Here is a 20,787-nt window from a genome sequence, read left to right on the forward strand (position 1 = left end):
TGTACAATGTCTAACACTTGCATCTTGTTTAGATAGCCGCGAACACAAAAATCAACGAGATATACATGTCTACAAAATTCCGCAATCCTACGGAAGAACCGATAAACTTGAACAGAAACAATGACATCAAAATACTGAAACGAGTGCGAACGCAGCTAAAAGTAGCTAGAAACCATTTTCGAAATAATCGAGAAGTAATTGCTCGACTTTATTCGGATGTAAGTATATTACAGCTATTGACTGACAAACAGAAATATGTATTACATAAATGATATTATATCGTTATTACATTGTTGTAAAATATTTGAAAATCTGTACGTTTTTATTGGTAATTAAATTTCTGATAAAATGAAACATTATGATTAATCTAACGTTTATTGCTTTGACCTATAGACTTCCAATTATTTGTTTATCGTAACAATAAATATGTTTAATAACATCACATAAAACAAAAAATCAAGTCTGGTGTAAATAATTGCGTCCTAGGTCAATAATTTTATGATATGTATTAAACAATAGTAAATATTCAACAATATTGTACGTCAATGCATTAGATCAATCAATGCATTCAGAGTTACAGAGCCCAACATATTTGACCATCATATCAATACGCGATTTTAAGTGCACTTGCTATTATCTCTCATCAAGTTAAGCACGTAGACACAATACAATCGAAACGAAACGTTTAAACTATCAGCGCCGAGTAGAAAAAAAACCGAAATGAATGATATTCATATTACTATCTGTCTACTACTCTACAGGTGTTTAATTCCAGTATTGGGATATCTCCGACCCGAGTAATAACTAAAAATGCATAATACACATTTCTAAAATTCGTATGTGAAAATTAACGTAACATATTATAATAATATAATGCGTTGTGTCAACATTTTTATCATGGATATTTAAATAGAAAATATTTAACCGTGTAACGTACTGCAAAATATAATAAATCAATGTTAAAAGACGTGTTAAAACATGGTTGTTTTATTTTTTGTGTCCGAAAATCCGTTGACGATGTATTCGAAGATAATACAATGTGAATTAATAACGTTTGCTCTTTTACAGGTAAAGACCGTGATGCAAACAAATTATCATTACGAGTGGTTGCCCTCTCAGTCGCTGGTTTGGTACAAGAAACACGTCAAAAAGCTTGACAAGGACACCAAGGTGAGCATAATCGATTGAAATCGTTGTTCGTTACATATTATGCGCAGTTAAATCATATTATATATTATTATAAGCAGGTAAATACTCGGATCGAAAAAAAAAAACATTACATTTTTTCTTTTTTCATGAATCTATTATTATACGTATTCGACTTTGAATTGAAAATATACACCAATTATATATCACAAATATTGTGAGTGATACGTTAGCGTGTATTCTATTTTAGCATAAAACCATTTTATTGGTTGATCTATTAATATTATTAGTTCATAGGTAAGCGACGTAACATAATGGCAATTTAATATTATATTTAAAAACATCTATATAGCGCAGCAATGATGTGAACATTACAAAGCTCATTTTGAAAGACTCGATTCATAGTCCAAAAAAATATTTGAAGCATATTCCATGCTTACAAAAAGTTTACTAAAACAATTACTATCGACAGCCAACTGATAACAGTATAATAACGACCAACGAAAATCTAACACATGCTATCCGATACATATTATATTACATAAGACATAAACATCCGTATACATGGTTAATACCGCTACGGTACTTTACGATGCAATAAGTATTATAATTTATATTTTAGACATTAAAAGAATGTTTATATCGAAGTTAAGAGGCATTGTTAGAAAGATATTTTGTATATCCGAAATCCCATCGACTGGTAAACATCCGTACATCCTGTACAACAAATATAATAAATTATTTTTCTATCCTGCAAGCTGAAGTACGTATACGACCGCGTTACGATGTGGAAATTAATTTCGAAATTATTTACCTGATTTGGTTGTATAACATATTATAATTTATGAGATATAACGGTACCTGTACCTTTATAGTTATAAGCAAATAATATATTATAATATCACACTCTCGTGATTTAGGAATAATGTTTTTCGAAACTTTATCTACGTAAAAATACCTTTCGTTTTTGATTTTACGTGAATACGTTTCGAGTCATAAAATCGCGACCGCCCTAATGAAGTTAGGAAGAGGCCGGAGAGTGGGGATGATAAAAAAATACTTGTGAACCGGAAGTAGGAAGCAGTAAAATCCAAATGACATCATTATCGATGATGCGGTATTACTAAATTATAAGTAATAAAAAACAATACATTAATACATAATAATATCGTCTATAAATTAAGTTTAGTGGTATGTGGATGGTCATAATGTGTGGCAACGCTGCGACTATGTAGGGTGGGAATTTCAGTGAGCTATTTAGAGGCAACGATTATTAACAAGTCATGGGATAAATAAATTACTGTTCCACTTAATTCATGAAAGTAATATATATTCGATACGACGACGAGTGCCAGAGTAGCTAAAAACTACAATAAACATATTTTTTTAACCCACACGTGTGCACGGAAAAAAATGAATTATTACCTCATTAAATTGAATAGGTTAGTCACTAAACGAGTCGTTTTATATGTCATATATTTTATATTTTTATAACATTTTTCTCGTACTAAATCATAAGTTTGACGATAGTTAGATACCAATTTACAACTCAAAAATTATACTCCGTTCCTAAATGCGAAATTTCCAAAAAACGATTTCGGATAAAATTATGAATTTATCAATAAAAGTTAGGTTAACCTCAATCAAGGCCTGAAAACAGAAAAAAAACCGATTACATTCTTCAGAGAGTTAGCTTTCAGATATAATCGAAATGCATGACTAATTTTATAGAAATCATGATATACGTTTTTGGAGATAAAACTACAAAAGAGATCAAATATCTCTTTCAAACAATTAACTAAAAAGAATTGATGATAGGTTATGTTAATGTTACATTATTTCCTCATTTGACATTTTAGACCTTATTTGCTCATAAAATTGATGGAAACTGACTAATTGATGAAGCTATTTTAGCCCATAATCGTTTATTGGCCTCGCCGCAGAGCCAAACTGCCGCACCGCCTCTGCTTTAATAAGCACTTTCAAAACCAAGAATATATCAAAGTTTTGGCTGGAAGTGAATAAGAATACTCAAAATTGTTTACATAAAGTCCAATTTTTAATGCCTTTTGAAATTTTTAATGATCATTTTAATAAAAATTAAAATTAAAAACTAACATAATAATATAACTTTTGGTGTGTTAAATGCTTATAATTTAGTTATCATGCAGTTTCAATAATAAAATGTTTCATGTACATATAAAATAACGTATTTGTTTTTTGGGGGTTATTGGATAAAAATGTGTAAGTAGTACGCAGATATAAAAAAATTGGTAACCGCTAGAATGATCCACATATTAATAATGAATGTAAACAAAACACGTTGATAAAGTATAATATATAATATATTATGCTGTCGTAACGCGTGTTGCGCATCGTTTACAAAATGTCATTTTTGTTCTACTTAATAATTGTCGATTGATGCAACGACGAAACGTCATCAAATTTCAAAAAATGTTAAGTGATTAGGTATTGTTTTTTTTTAAATATTTCGAATGTATTTATAAATATTCTAAATGGTTTATTTATTTATTTCTTTGAGAAATGTATATAGTAATATTACATACCTTATATACATTAATCATTAGGTAATTAAATAAATTAAATACAAAGAAGATACTTGATCGTAAAATTAAAAAATTACTCATCAAATTCTATTAAAATATAAATTTATCAGTTTTATTCACATACTTATACAAATTATCGTTTATACGGCTTATATTTTGAAAAATTTATCTTAATCATCAACTCGAATTCATTACATAATATCATATTATAATAACAACATTATATTATTATAATTATAAGGATCCTGAGATTTTGTTATTTAATGTACATTATTGTTAAATTAAAATATTCAACCACGAAGTTCCATCAATGGATGATTTCTTGGCGCAAACAATATCACTCATTTAATACAACTTTCGCTTGTTTTAAAAATTTACAGATTGTGAAATAAATTTATATTGAACAAAGTTTGTTATTTAATAACAGTAATAATAAATAATAAGTAATATTATGAAATATACAATTTTACATTAACTAAACATTTTTTTTTTTTTTTAATTTTAATCTATAGTGTTATATTGTTCTAGGTGTTTATACTTTTGCCCGTGCTACGGGATTCATTGCACAATTTTTCAGTAACGCTCGAACAAATGCGACAGTTCAGCGAAACACATTTTGTATCCAATTACACAATAAGAAAACTAATGTTAGACGATCTATCCAAACATCTTATCGCAGTAAGTTATTAACATTTAAACATCGATCACGCGTTAATAAAAGCACGTCATAATAATATTAAGCATATATTGATGGGTAAATCGTATCATATATATATATATATATATATACGCACACACGGGGAGATTTTAATTTTATCAGAATTCGGGGGCAATAATACGGTGCTATTCGTCATTCGATCGTTCGTCTCAAAGGAAAAATCCTTTCGTTGCTGCGCAGATACATTAAACAATATTATTATACCATATTATAATACCTATATATACGGTACATTATTATATAGACCTACCTATTACGATGCGTAATAAACTCGTAAGCCACCGTGTCCGGTACGCGACAATAAAATCGACACAAATAATACACATATTACAATATATTATATACGTTTTGTAAGTACACGGCGGCGCGTGGTGGCGCTGCAGACAATAGTGCGCTGATCAAGGACCTCCTACGTAGCACCTGGCATACACGCGCGTATAATATACATATTATTATAACTATATGTGCCGTCACATATATAACCTATATACATGCGATTGACGAACGCGCCCCGTCAACGCCACACGCCTTTCGCGGCGACCTTACACGAGGGTGTAAACGAATAGAAGGTATTTTATAATATATATATAATTTGAGTAAGTCCGACAGTGACTGTATACGGACGGCTGTTGCACCGCGGTGCACCAGACTTGAACTGCAGTAACGACGGCGGACATCGTTTACCGCGGCGAAGAGTACCTATATATTATTATATACTTGTGTACTGCGCAGACTACTGTTGTCAACTACCCGTACGACATATAGCTGCATTTACTATATAAGCAAGTCGGCGATTTCGGTACGATATATACGTACATAGTATACGAATATAATAATATTATAATAATGTATGAAAAACGTATCGTACCTTTACGCCGCATCACCACCCGCCGTGCTCGTGACGACTGGCGGCGGAACACGTGTTCTTTATAATGCTCTCAAAAAACACACACACACACAAGTATAACAGATTATACGTGTTATATACGTGTATATAATATAAGTATCGAAGTGCAGCGGGCTCTTCTGCCGGCGGTGTCGGACAATGAGATTGTTTGGGGGCTGCTGCAGCGGTGCGGGGCTTCCGTTTATCCGACCTGTCACTGCACCACGGTGTGTACGCCGTGTTTGTAATTTAGTCCAAGCATACAGGGATACAGGGCGATTCACCGAGCACAGAAGACTCAATTTTTTTCGATTAATATTGAATTTATTCAGAAATTTGAATTTATCATTATTTTTGGAATTTTTAAATACGAGTATGTACTTAAAGGAAATATTTTCGAATTTTCGAAATTTCGTTTATTATTCTCAAAGAATGTCATATTGTGGCAGTACAAGTTCCTATTTTTCAAATGAGAACCTCTCTTTTTTACTGTAAATTATTTAGAGCATAATATTTTTAAGAATATTGATATAAATATTAAGTTCAAAATCAAAAATGAGTATTCTTCTGTTATTAAAATGTTTATACCTGTAAAGGATAAAAATCTTGATAAATATGAAAAATATATGTAACATTTAAATCAGTATTTATTATACCTACTTTCTGACCGTTTTTATAAATTTTAATAGGATTATTAAAGACTAAATTGTTCAAACCACTATAGTTTTCATTTTTCAAATCTATCGTTAATAGGTAAGTACACAAAGTATAGCTCAAAAATAATCGTATAAATTTTGATTTTGATTGGTTAAAACAGTTAGAAAAACGACTTTTAACTCTTTTAAAATAGAAGTGGTCATATTTTGAAAAACGGGAGTTTGTATCTACGCGACAAGACACTCCTTCAGTAGAACGAAAAAATCTCAAAAATGTGTAGGTAGGTAGGTACACGGTTTTTAGATATATTTGAAAAATCAGATTTCGAACAACTGCACTGTTAATAACAACAAAAAAAGAGGGGGAGACCGTGTTCGTGGTGAATCGGCCTGTATACCTAATATTATTTACTGTATATTTTATAATAACACGTGGGCTCTTGCGATACATTATTACCATTTATACACGAGCGATCGGATCGTGAAGAAAACGAAACTTGACGCGGGGACGGTGTGGCGTTTTTGTGTGCTGGCGGGTGTGCGTTTGTGTCCGCGGGACGTGTTTAAACGGCGTGAAGTGCGTGTGAGAGTCTGCGCGGGTGCTGTCGGCACGACCATCGCGGTTATAAGTCCGGTGCGTTGCAAAGAGATCCCGAACGTCCGATAATACATAACATAATGTCCGCCAACCCCTCGGTCGCCCGAGGTCTCCTGCGAACGGCTCTCGTCTTCGTGACGCATAAAATATTATATTTTAACGCGTCGAACACGCAGTACACAATATATTGTATTGTATCGTATATATGTATATACGTGTCAAGTGAAAAAGGCCGATTAGTTCTCGATTTATGACTATATATGCTCGTCTGTAGGTACCTTGTCAGTTTTAACGTTCCAATCAAAGGAATCGATCGACACGACGTAGCTGGCGTATACCGGTGACACTACACGACCCGTGTACACCGCTCATCCGTATTACCCACTCGTCCACTTCAGATCACGACAGTATTCCGTTCTTATCCTTTATCAAATAATAATACATACCTGTGTAATGTGTGTGTGTGTGTGTGTGTGTCGTTTGCTGTTATTTATTTTCCTTTCCAACCCTTCGCGATACAATATTGTAATATCCGTATTGTGTACTTAATATACTTAATATATAGGTAACGTGTATTATACTAAGGTAGGTACCATATTATTTACACGAGTAAACACACGCTCACGCCCACGCGTTACGGATAATAATAATTGTCTGTTGAGTACATACGTCCGACTTCAGTAAATTGTAGTATATTCATATAGAAACCATAGAGATAGGTATACTTCGTACGTATATGCTTAACAATTTTACTTTTTAAGTAGCGATGTGACGTTTCTCGATTAGCTAGTATTAATGTTTATCCCACATAAGTGGTATGTCTACTATACTACTATAGAATAATACGTTTATCCTATAGCGGTTTCTTACGAAAACTGTAAGAAAATATATTTTATCCGACATTGTCCGGATAAAAATAAATTTACATTCCTATTGTTCTCGGTTATATTGCAGTAATTAATTTTATGATTTTTGAATTCTTAATAATTCTAAACGTATCTAAAGATATTAATACAAAAAACTGTAGCCAATAATTCGACTAATACTTAAAATCGACTTAAATCCAATGTTGTTAAGATTGGCATTCGTTTTTGGTAATGTGTGTGTAACGTATCTCTCTCTACACTGATATCTATCTGTTTTATAATAATATTATGTCCATAGAGTTAATAGAGTACATCATAAGAACCATTTTACACTTCTATAGTTGAGCTTATGCGGCTATATAATATGGCATTTATGGTAAAACGTTTCCAATTTTCCATGACGTGTTACGACAAGCGATCGTAATGATAATAATTGCAAGGACTACAACGTGACCTCTACTCAATAATTTGCGTGCAAATCGTCAGAATATAAAAGTTATTCGTATCTGTTAATTTTTAAACTTTTTTTATCCGCCGCGTTCATCTGTATCGTGTAGTACGACTTCACCTAAAATCAGTGAAATATATTATGGTCGTCTCACAAACCATGATCGCATGTAATACCTTCTGATTTTTATCTTTGGAAATTACGTTGACGCGCTGCAGTAAATCCTTAATTCGATAAATTTTCTAGTTATAGATGACGCGTTTCATCGCAACTTTTTTTATGTATTTTCATAAGTAATAGGTAAATATTATCCATTCTAAATCCCAATCAATGCCGTCGCTGTTGAAATCTTTCCAATGACTTATGGGTTTTTTTTTTTTTTTTTTTGTTATTTATATTACTCAAGACGATAAAATTCATTAGTACATAATTGAAGAATAAACATCATATTGTACAGAAATAATAACTGTTGAATATCAAATCGACTGCATAATTAAACATGTGTTTTAAACAATAATTATTACTGCTATAGGATAGCAGCTGATTTATTAACACTATTCTAAATATCTGTCTGTTCAGTTATTTCGTTTTTGTCTATAGTTAATCGCTTAAATATTTATTCAAGGTTAAAAAATATATAAATCGGTTTTATAATTATATATTTCTACTCAATTGTACAGTAGTATGTAATAATAATAGTTGTATTAATAATAATATAACAATAATGACGCCTCAATTCAGTGTCGTAATTTATAAAACCGACAATTCAAACTCAAAATATTTATTAAACATTAATAGCTAGTATTACATTTGTTTGGTTTAATTAGTTATGAGATAAAAATGTCGTGAGATTCAATTTCATGAGTCATGATGCATCACGACTCACGTGTTTTAGTGTTTATATAAGTCTGACTACTTTTAAACTCAAAACTAACTTTTAGAAACCTATTTTTGTAAGAGAAACTTAAATTAAAATACTCTGCCAGATTTGTGTACAATGTACAATGTACATAGACGAAATTAGTCAACAAGCGTTTGCCTATTTTTTACTTTGATAATGAATTTTTGTTTTTGAAATGTTTAAGTAGGTATAGTATAGATAAGTTAGACAGACATATAGATGGATATATAGATCATATTTTTAGTTTTTAGATTATATTCTACAACTTAAGGTTTGGTACAGACTTCTTTTTTTCAAATAAATTCAACAATTTTTAATGTATGTATTTAAGCGTATGATTTTTTTGAATAAGCTGATATACCTACCTATCTAAATCAAAATTTAAAATAATAGTTTTAAAATTATTAAAATGCATAGGTATGCATAAACATAAGGATCATAATCCTTAAAAATGATTTTTTGAGAAACATAAAATATACGTGATGTATGGCGTTAAATCTACTATTTATTATTCTCGGACAATTCGTACAAATTATAAAATGTTCATAGATTAATATTAACTACTGCGATATTCAAATCATTACAGCTCACATATCCTTCAAACTTATTATCATTGACCAATTATATTTAAGCCTCACTCGCCTTAGTGTAAAAAGTAAAAACACAATTTAGATTTAGATACATTAATTTATTTAAAAATGATCAAAAATAATATTCTTAGCAATTTACATGAACAAAATGTGTAGGTAGGTAATTCTTATTTAAAAAAAAAGAAGTTGATATTGTCACGGGTCACTCATGAAATAGTATAAAAAAAAATCTAAAAAATATAGAGAATATATAATAATAGTAATGAGTATAATATTATCATTAAGTTTACCTACCTACTCAAAAGTTCCAAAAATCATAATTTGAATAAAGAAAAAATAGAGGCGAGCACGCTCGGAGAGTCACTCAATCGGTGTTGTACTTCGTTATATTTATCAGATACACATACTTTAATATTTAAGATCCTTGTATATCAATCGCATGAAAACTGTAAACATAACGACATTTTACCCGTTAACGGATTATATTTCCAGTAATCTCAGATCGACCGCACACATGAATGCATGCCAATAGAAATAGCTACATAGGTATCTATTCAAACCGAGAAGGTGTACAAACGTGAACGCGTCGACATTTCATTGCGGTTTCATTATAAGCACATTTTTAGCTAAACGTCTTTGTGTTTTATATAAACACCGTATAATATGTACGATAAATATTTGCCCTACAGTTGGCTACAGATCCATTCATCCGGACTAGATCTTTTGACACGCATGGCGAATTATGTTCATTCGGTTTTATAATAAGAAAATAATAATAATATTGTTCGAACGGTCTTCAAACCATCAATAAAACTATATTATAATATGCGCTATTATTGTGGTTTGGTCATTGAACAATCACTTAATTCGAATTTATAGCGTGTAATGTGCATTATCCTCGAACAGGTAAAATTTCCGAACAAATTTGAGCAAAGCCATTTATCACGGACATCGTTATATTATTATTATACAGTGTGCAGTGGGTGGGCGGGCAGAGCGTGACTAAATCGAGCGCCTTCCCGCCTTGTATACGCACATATTATTAAATATCATTACAATAACATAAAAATATAGGCGGATCTGATGTATTTTTTTTCAAAAACAAACCGACAGTGACGTAAAGCCGATAAAAAAAAAAATCATGGGCGTTCCACACTAAAAGGCACTAAATCGCTTTTTCCGAGTTTTACTGCAGGGAAGCATACAATAACGAAATCATATTTTACATTATTCTTATGAACGCGTTTTACTTGTATTACTTACTATTTATTTATTATTATTATTTTTTTTTTTGTATAATTATAATACCTATATAACTTCTTATCTATACGGAATCTACGTAAAGTTACTGAAATTATGCTGCCTGAAAGACGATATTTTTGGAAATATTTTGCGAAAAAACATAATTTTTTTTTTTTTAATTATCGTCTAGTATATATTTTAATGGAACATTCGATAGAACATCTTCAAAATACTAATTAAGTAGTAAAAACACAATATGTAGCGTGATATAATTTTAAATACACCTGAAAATGCAATATCTATGCGAATTATTTTATAAAAGTGTTAGATTAACCGTAAAAATCATACGATAATTAATCTTTAAAAATAATATTGGGTAGTGCAGTTAATTGATGGGACCACACGAATGTGACGTGTGTATAATATACCAACTGGGAGGCGTACAACGCACAACGTGCAGTCATTCTCTGTACACCGTACTAGACTCCTTGAATTTATAACAATATTATAGGTTAACGTCAAATTATGCGTTTATGGTCAACGTAACAGTCGACACAATTCACACTATTTTATAATAATAATATAGTAATATAATGTATTATATTTTAAGTATTACGGTAACGATAATGGCAAGGATTCAAATTTTAATTATTTTAAAAATACAAAAAGATCTGCATTATTTATTAGTTGTTAAAATTAAAATTAATGTTTTCAATATTTTTTTTCGAAAGTTGAAACTGATTCGGCCGTATCACAAACCCCAATTATTAAAAAAATATACAATAAAAGTAGGTACATACATATTACACGCATTACAAACGTCCCATCCATATACTCGTATTAAACATATTTATACTGAACGCTATGCTTATACCCGACAGAAAAAATAAAATTCTAAACTTCTGGAATCACTGACTGTATGGATCGATCAGGACTTCAGCATAATCGTATACATAGGTACGACACCAATCTACTCGCAACCTTCACGTTTAATATTTGTTAACCACGGTTTATTTACTGTCGCAAGCTTTGTTGTTAACCATTTATCTATTTATATGTAATCCACGAATATATTTATATACAAGTAAATATAATATATAACTTACCCAATTACTAAATTGCCACTGTAGCCGAGGATTATGTTAAATAAAATAAAATATAATTTCAAATATTTTATAATTTAGTATTGTTTTCTTTTTGTCTATAAACTATGTGCGTTTAATTGAGTGCAATATTGTGTTCGCGAAAACTGAACCACATGAAAACATTATAGTCTATAAGAGTCACAAAGAAGATTTATATTTTTAAAAGGGCACCTGTAATATAAACGTAGTTTAGTGTTTATTTGTTTATAGTTTTAATACGACTCCCCCCCAGTCCCCGGGTGTGGTGGTGAAAAAATTCAGAGTGCTTAGCAACACTCAAGTTTTACTACTCAGTATAATCACTATATAAATTCTACAATGTATTGTGGTCTTTCCGCGCCTTCCGGCAATATTGTGCATTATGATAAACCGCGTACCTACATGATAGGTATACGCGTCGAACGCCGCGGCGACAAACCGAAAGAGAAAGAGAACAATATTATATATACCTATCGTGTAATGTACAGTGTTCACGAGTGAAAGAGCTACATGTTATAGTTCCTACATATACTATATATGCACGCGATAACACGTATATAATATAGTACATTGTACATAGGTATGTATACAAAAAAAAAAATAATATATATATATATATAAGTTCATACGGGTGCGCGTCGACGAGTTGACCTACACCGGTATAATATCGTACTTATTTATATATTATGTATATCGTCTGTATACAGACAAAAAAATATATATATGTATAAAGACCAATATTATTATACGCGATATAGGCAGATGTTTCGCACAGACGTCCCCCGCGAATAAATCACCGCAATAATAAAGGCGTGAATGTTTCCGTGCGGTCTCTATTGACGTTGGTTATACCTCAGCGGGGCGCTAAGGGCAATCAATGTACATAACTCGGCAGTTTTTATCTATTCAACACTCGGAATTATTATTATTATACTGTTAAAGTCAAGATGCGCCGCGCGGTATGCGTGTGTGTATAACACTGTTTTTTTCCCGCCCTATCTCACACACCCTCTCGCGCGCATACGCTCTCACCCTCGCCTCACCCCCTATCACGTTTTGTGACACGCTCTGCGGGCCGACAGAGACAATCGTAAATTTATTACCCCACCGAAAACCGCCGCCCCACGATACGCGTTGGGTATAGGTACGACAAATTTTACGGGCCGTTTCTAAACGACGACGCGCGCGCCACTGCACGCCACTGCTGTCTCTTACGCGCGATTGTATAATATGGCGTTAGTATAATATTATCGTCATTACGCCCGAAGACGGGTTTCGATCAAGTGACTTCGACTCCGGCGTTTTTCGGGTATTATTATTATTACGTATTCCTATCTACACAAATATAATATTATTTACGAGGAATATGGTATTTTGCGCCAATTTTATTACTTGTAATTTGCGCCACGTCCAAAAATTAACTTTGGTGACTTACACCACTACATAGATAGCGAAATGGAATATATTATAATCTGCGACACACTTTCAACTTCAATTGTTGGAATTTACTAACTGATAAATTTACTATTATATCGCTTCAGCTATATGATAATACCGACACATGTCTAATATAGATTAGAACTTAATCTAATATATATATATGAAGGTTAAAGACAAAAGAAACTTGATAGAAAAAGCTAAGTTTCATCTTATCATAATATAACTGATTTTTATACATATATTTTTTTTTTTAATCCCTTTTTTGGTACTCTTTGAAATAATTTTTAGTAATTTTCCAGAAATGTAACTATCAAATGAACTTGATTGATAAATGATTAAAAATACAATATGTTAATCTGTAAAAAAAAAAATGTTTAGTTATTTTAAAGTGACTCAAATTATAATTTGAATAAGGTGAGTAATGGCACTTAAAAATGTGACGCAAACTACAACCTTAAAAACTGGAGAAAATTATTAAAAATAATCTTAGATGTGGCGCAAATTACATACGCCCACTTATTATCGTATACGGTACACTCATTCAGTCTATGGCTGACTTTTGGTTATTGGAGTCGGAAGTTATTATAAAAATGATTTGACTTAATTTTCGTATTAAAATTCAACAATTTGAATTTAAATTAAATTAAGTTGATTATAATTAAATTTGTGTATATACCTATATAGTATATAATTAATATTTATACACCTACTCAAATATTTCTGACAATTCTATAAATTATTTATTATTCTGTTTATTATTTAGTCTATTCCGTTTTTTGTATTAATTAATCATTTTTTATACTACATATTTACATCCTACAAGTTTTTACATACCTAAGTAGTAAGTTGCTACTGTTAATTTGAATGTATACGTTGTTTTGAAATCAAAATTTTTAAAAATGTATTAATGTGTGGATGTGATTTATAAGTTTGTCCATTAAAATGTGTGTGAAAAGATTCTCAATTATTTGTTGTTCTTAATATACTTTAGTGTGACCATACGTTCTGAGTTAAATAGTTTCGTCTCGTTTTTCGTATTATTTATAATATATATATAAGTATTATAGGTAATATATTGTTTCATGTTTTGAAAATCAATACATTTTTTTAACTCATTGCAAAAATGTATTTTTTTTTTTTTATTTGGTCATCCTAATATACATACTTGCACTGAAATTGGACGTTGTTGAGGGAAAACATATTATTTTTGATAATATAAATTGTCATTTAAATAATTATCATATTTACGATTTTACTACGCGTAAAATTAATTGTCTCTTATTTATCTTCAATATTTAATCGTTTGCCCTGAATCTCAACATACATTGATGACCGATAACACTGCAGAATAGAGGTTCTTAAACTCCATCTCATTTGTTTTGATAAAAATACATTTGGCGGAAATAAAATCACATTTTTGGTAGTAACGATGACCGTCATGACATGTCGATAGATGTCGTTTGACAGCATCTATATTTTGATTTATTGGGTTGTCTGTACCTGCAACCTTTTTATCTGCTTATATAGATTTCCTATATGAACGTACATCTTAAAATATAAAAAATCAATTTATTTACATTACGACCGTATTGTACTCGAATGTTTTACCCAAATTAATGGGAATGTACATAGAAACAATAAAGTAACTGTAATTTTCTCAAATCACATTCCTGGATCTCGATTGAGTGCCGATATTGTAAGAATGTAACACTACTCATTGTAATAATTAATAAAACTAAACAACGATATTGTACAAAAAAAAAAAAAAAGAAAAGAAATTTACACATTCTTAATCCTGATCGTTGAAAAATATTTATTAAAAGAAAATTAGAAAGCTCCTGATGAACTCAGATCCAAAAAACTATACATTGAAGAATAAATCCTATTCGATGTATATAAGGAGTATATATGAAGTATATAATATTATTCTATACATATTATGCGTATTAATATGTCTATTTTTTTTTTTTTTGTAGTAATACGCGAGAAAAAAAAACTACCTCCTACTCGACAAAACGTAACAATATATCTGTAGGGGAGTGGGGACTGCAATAATCGGCCACGCTTGTCCAATCTAAAATTGATAAATTTCGTGATTAAACTTCTATCAGCCGTGTATAATATTGTGTACTGATTCTTGATCGATTCGAAATGTATTTATCAATAATATAATATTATTATAATTGCTGTTAGTAAAATAACATCATGCGCTACTACAGTGCAAGCGCGTATAGGATGGTGACATTTCAGAGATTTTGTCGATCGACAATAATGACATGACGTATATTGTAAATGTATAAACTATATTAAATAAATAAAATATTACGTAGTCATCCTGATATATATAGTCCGTTCGTCAGGCGAGTTTTGGGCGCCGTGAGGTAGCGTTTTATCGGCAAACGGAGTACCTATATGAATATTAATTATTTTTTTTTTATACTTAACTGGACGCCATGACATATTGTTATGACATGACATTAAAAAATAACGCTTTACTGCTAAACTATCGTAGGATGTGCGCGAACCCAAAAATCGTGATACGATAAAGATAATAACCTATGCTATATTATTATGAACTAAACATATTATAATATAATGTTCGACGTCCTATTTGTGTAATACAAAAAACTGCCTATTATGCCTATTAATGGCAGGTAGCCATTCATTTTTGCGTGGGATACGAATAACGAATTACAAACAATTTATTATTCGTTTCGCTTATATAGATTGAAAATCGAATCGCGATAAATAGGCATATAACCTACGTTTTTATATAATATATACCTAACGAAATGATTTTACGATTTTTTTGCCTAGGTTTTCTACTCGTATTCGTGTGTTTGTTTCTGAAAAAATAATAAAAGTAATTATTCGAATATAAATGAATATTTGTTTTTTGTTATAATGTATTTCTTCTTGTATTTTGGTAATTCTGTTTTATATATATAACAGAGAAGTTTTAAATTACCTATTTATTATAAAACATATCAAATGTATTGCGTTACATCACTTATATCACAATATTGATAGTTTGATATTATATCTACAACGCACTAATATTGCAAGCTTTACTTGTGAATATTTTTTCAATTCAATCCTTATTAAATGATTAAAATCTGCTTTGTGCAGTTGTAATCGGTGTCACCGCTAACAAAACAAAATATAATAAATAATAATTAAAATTCGTTATCTTAGGTGTCTTCGTTTTTTTTATTGTTAAAAATTTTAAATTAATATTTCATGGTAAAGGTTTGAAAGTTTGAGATATTTAAATATTATTTATTTTTCTGTAACATTGTGTACGACAATAAAACTGTATAACAATTATCTAATCATCAATCATTAAATGATAATTGAGAGTATTTCGTAGATGTTTTTCTTATTAAACCTTAGTTGACATATTTAATCGTCTGTTCTAAGTATATACACATTATGATTATGTATTTTTTTATAATATCATACTGATAACTTTATAAAACTTAAAACTTATAATTACGATAAAACCAATCCCATGTCGTCGTGAGCATTAATAATTGTCAATTTATATTTTATATTCCTAGTAACGGCTAAAATATAAAATCGAAGGCAAACATGTGAAGGATCACATTATTATCATTATTATTGTACACCGTGCACAAGCCGTCGAAAACAACAATTTAATACAGATATACCTACAATTCTGTTAGTATATAGTTCACAATCACGCGGTTAATACCACAATTATACACTATAACTTATCCGACGTCGAGTAGGTATATAAATATTATCGTAATAAAAAATTAAAAGCGATTTATTCGCTATAAAACGTAATAATATAATATATAGAGGCACACGTAATAACCGTTTCGGAGATTATAAACTTCGATTACACGCACGTCGGACGGGCCACCGGTCTGTTATTACGTCTATGTCGTAATTTTATGCGTTATGGTAGTCGCCGAGATCCCACGAAGGGTTGTTTTGGGTATAAAGTAAATAAAAAATAATAAACGGGTAAATATGAATAAACCGCTCGCCGAACACAACCTTGACGACGATTACGAGTCCCAGACAACGATTGGAATGTTTTGCGTAGGTGCGATGAGATAACGATTGTGAGTCAAGAGGTTGTTATAACGTTATTAATTATAAGGTAGCTATACGATGTGTTTATTACCGATTCGTGAATATATAATTACATCCCGTTAATTAAGTTCCATTGTAAATGCCGTATCGCGATGTCCACGGTCAACACGCGCAGTAGGCCAAATAAAATCGAAAAAGACGAAATAATGATGCATACAATTATTATCTCATTCAATTGTTTTATTCATTCAACACATCTCATGAATGGCCGTGGGTTAGGTTAGTTAACGAAAAAAATATTGTCATTATTTCCCGTGAAAACTATCATTTATCATAGAATATTTTACACGTCGATACGTTGCAGGATGACTAATAGTATAATAATATTAAAATTATTTTTCAAATTGTGGTTCGAAATTGTTTAGGGTACATACGAATTTAGACTTATGATTTTTTTTTTAAATACAAACCAATTAAAATTATAAAATATAAAAATAAGTATTATATACTATAAAACTTAATTTTCTTACCATTCTCACACACTCCACGTGTAACGTTATTTCAGGTTAAAAATTTGTTTGTAATTTTTATTATAAATCTTTTAATATTTTTGTAAGTATCAACCAGCACCCTCACCTCGATCAAATTCATCGTTTCCACCGATCTATTCAACAGGATATAACTCTTCTTACCGTATCATCTAGTCAAAAAGCGTAATTATTCGGGGAAGGAAATTTGGGTGTCGAGTCAATATGACTTTAAAAAAAAAATGTTGCATATCACATTTTTAAACTTATTATTTAACACTACACTATAATCGTTTCGTAGAAATAATACAAAAAAAAATCCTCTATACTAGTGTAATAAATACTTTTAACAAATATATTTTTCACGAAGATCAGTGCCATCATATCGTTTAATTCAGCGGTTCCTTCCTTCAAATCTGGGAGCTGTCCAACATTTTACCTTTCAAAGTTCAGAACTCTTTACGGCTACTTTACATGTACAGTTTGTTGTGCTAAAACACGCAATGTTAATTTGTTTTATTCATCTTGTGCCAAATTTTGTGATGCCATTTTACCTTTTAAAGTCTGCTATACTATTCTAATTTTGTATCATTAAGCCTTAGTAGCGATGTATATTTAATAGGTAAAATTATTATTACACTTAAAATTTTATTTAATGTATAATATACATTGTATATACTATGATAAATGGTTTGTACTGTTTCTATAGTCAATGATATAATTGTTATATTTGTATTTTACTGTACTTTATGACATTGGGTGGTTTATTACATAAGTATTTTTATATTATGTTATATTGTGGTACGAAATTCGTACCAGTTAAACTATATTATACGCAGTAATGTTATACAATGACCAATAAAGTGTGCGATTTTTGCCATCGATCTTTTTCGAGTCGAAATAAAAAGTGTACGGTTTTCGTGTGCAACTACTTATAAGTAAAATTAAAAGTTTACTTACATAAATAATAAAAATAAATTATAAATAATAATATCTTATTGAAAAAAAGTCACATAAGGTATAAAGTTCTACTCAGTAAAATTCGATTGTTCTGTCATAAAATATAATATTATTATCAACCTAGTACACGCGATGTTATAATTAACGTTTCGCAAAAATTTGACATTAAGTCCTTATGTGCTCTTTAGATTTGGATTACAGTAAAATAAATACACGCGTGTGTGTGTACTAAAAAATTAATAAGTAAAATTAAGTATTCTAAACATAAAATACGTACTATGTTAGGCATTGAGAAGGCGGAGTGTAGCTTGGAAATCCTCTAATAACCTAACCTAAGGGCTCCAACAGTCTTCTGAAAATCGAGCGTTAAAATCACTAACAGAATGAGAACAAACACTACAAAATGATTTTCGCATAATATAATAGTTCTAATTTTAATTGTTTGAAGAAGATTTACTCGTGCAATCCGACTTTAAAAGCCCATCACGTACACGCTTTCCGCCCACGTTCTATTTTATTAGTTGTCTTGAAACTCTCGTGCTTCTATAGGTCAAATAACATTTTGGAAGAGTCATGCATATTGTGTCTTGATTATCACTATCGCTTTTATTTCCACATTATCTCCGTGTAATGTAGTTTTCCATTAATTTTCAATTTGTATGCAAAATATCTTCACAAACTATAATAATATATAATATACCTACGCGTTAAAACCATAACTCATATAATTATATAATGTATAATAGTGTTCGTCACTACAATTTTTACTTAAAAAAATATTTAAAAAATGTATCGTTTTTATATTACAGTGATGATTTATTTTTTTGCGCAGGTGCTGTGCGAGGTGGAGGCGGCGATGGTAAGTCTGAGCACGTGGCACAACAGGAAGATGCCCGACGGGCCACGGACAGTGATCGTCGGCGGCCCAGGTTGGGACCCAAATCCCGACCACACGACTATGATGATCCAGGACTGGGGCGTGCTGACCATTTACTATAGGTTCCTAAAGGACTGGCTGCACATCAGTCGGAAAATGGTCCAAGACCAGACGGACCTGCACCAGCGATGGTCATCCGTCTCTGCGGCTGTCGTTCCCGACGACGAAGACGGCGACGAAAATGACGACTCTTCTGCCGCCACCGTCGACAGACAGACACCTTCAACGCCGTTGCCGTGCATCAGACACCGCAGATGCGGTTCATCCAAGCACAACAAGTTGCCCAAGACATCCGGCTCGGTCACGTAGTTGCCGGTCCCCGAAGAATTCGAACATGAATTATTAATTTATTTAAACTTTTTAAGTCTGTACATATATATCATAATATTATAATATACCTATTATTTTATTTATAATTATTTGTGTGTGTGTGTGTCTTTTGCGATACGATTTATGTACCTACTGCACTGTTTAACGATCGCACGCGACGCGTAAAAGGACTTTTGGCGTAATGGTATTATTATTAATTTTTATACCTACTTTTGTTTGTATTTTCGATTATTACAAGAGCGTTCTGCGGTCATGACGTATTATACATGATATATTAATTATTATTATTTTTACTATTATAATATTACGAATCATATATTAATACATAATACATTATATATTTTTTATATACTATACATTATGATATATCACGAACAGACTGTTTTTTTTTTAAACATTTTAATTAATATTAGTTGTTTATTTACTCAGGTCATATAATATTTCGGTGTGTGTTCTTTTTTGTGTTATCTATAAAATTCAATAAACTCACGCCGAAATTTTAGAACTCCAATAATCTAATAAATGTAAATATAGGCCAAGTATTCCCACCAATAAGTGCCTTTGGTAACTAAAACATACTAATAACACGACATTTTCATAAGCTATAGTTTTATTTTTGATCCTCTCTAGTTTCGAGTTAGTATTATAATTAGTAGCAGAAACGTGTGCTTTATCGGAAACTTTATACTATTATTGAACAATAAACAAACTATTAAAATTATTAAATATAAAGTTATAATATCGATACTATTTTAATGGAAGACGATCTTTATTACATCACAACAA

General features: G+C 30.8%; 1 protein-coding gene across 3 annotated transcripts in view; it reads left to right on the forward strand.

Annotated features, from left to right (window-relative positions):
* LOC114122971 (uncharacterized) overlaps positions 1-20,090 on the forward strand; it is a 31,330-nt gene extending 11,240 nt beyond the window's left edge. For 2 of the 3 annotated variants that reach the window (XM_027985789.2, XM_050201133.1), the window contains 4 exons: positions 33-218; positions 1,069-1,170; positions 4,242-4,391; positions 19,567-20,090. In XM_027985789.2, the coding sequence (XP_027841590.1) occupies positions 33-218; positions 1,069-1,170; positions 4,242-4,391; positions 19,567-19,980 (852 nt within the window). In that variant the 3' untranslated portion in view covers positions 19,981-20,090. The remainder of the gene's footprint in view (positions 1-32; positions 219-1,068; positions 1,171-4,241; positions 4,392-19,566) is intronic. The other variant, XM_027985790.2, reaches the window with a different exon arrangement.
* Positions 20,091-20,787: the final 697 nt, after the last annotated feature.

The sequence above is a fragment of the Aphis gossypii genome, chromosome 2 (assembly GCF_020184175.1).
Source record: "Aphis gossypii isolate Hap1 chromosome 2, ASM2018417v2, whole genome shotgun sequence".
Lineage (NCBI taxonomy): Eukaryota > Metazoa > Arthropoda > Insecta > Hemiptera > Aphididae > Aphis > Aphis gossypii.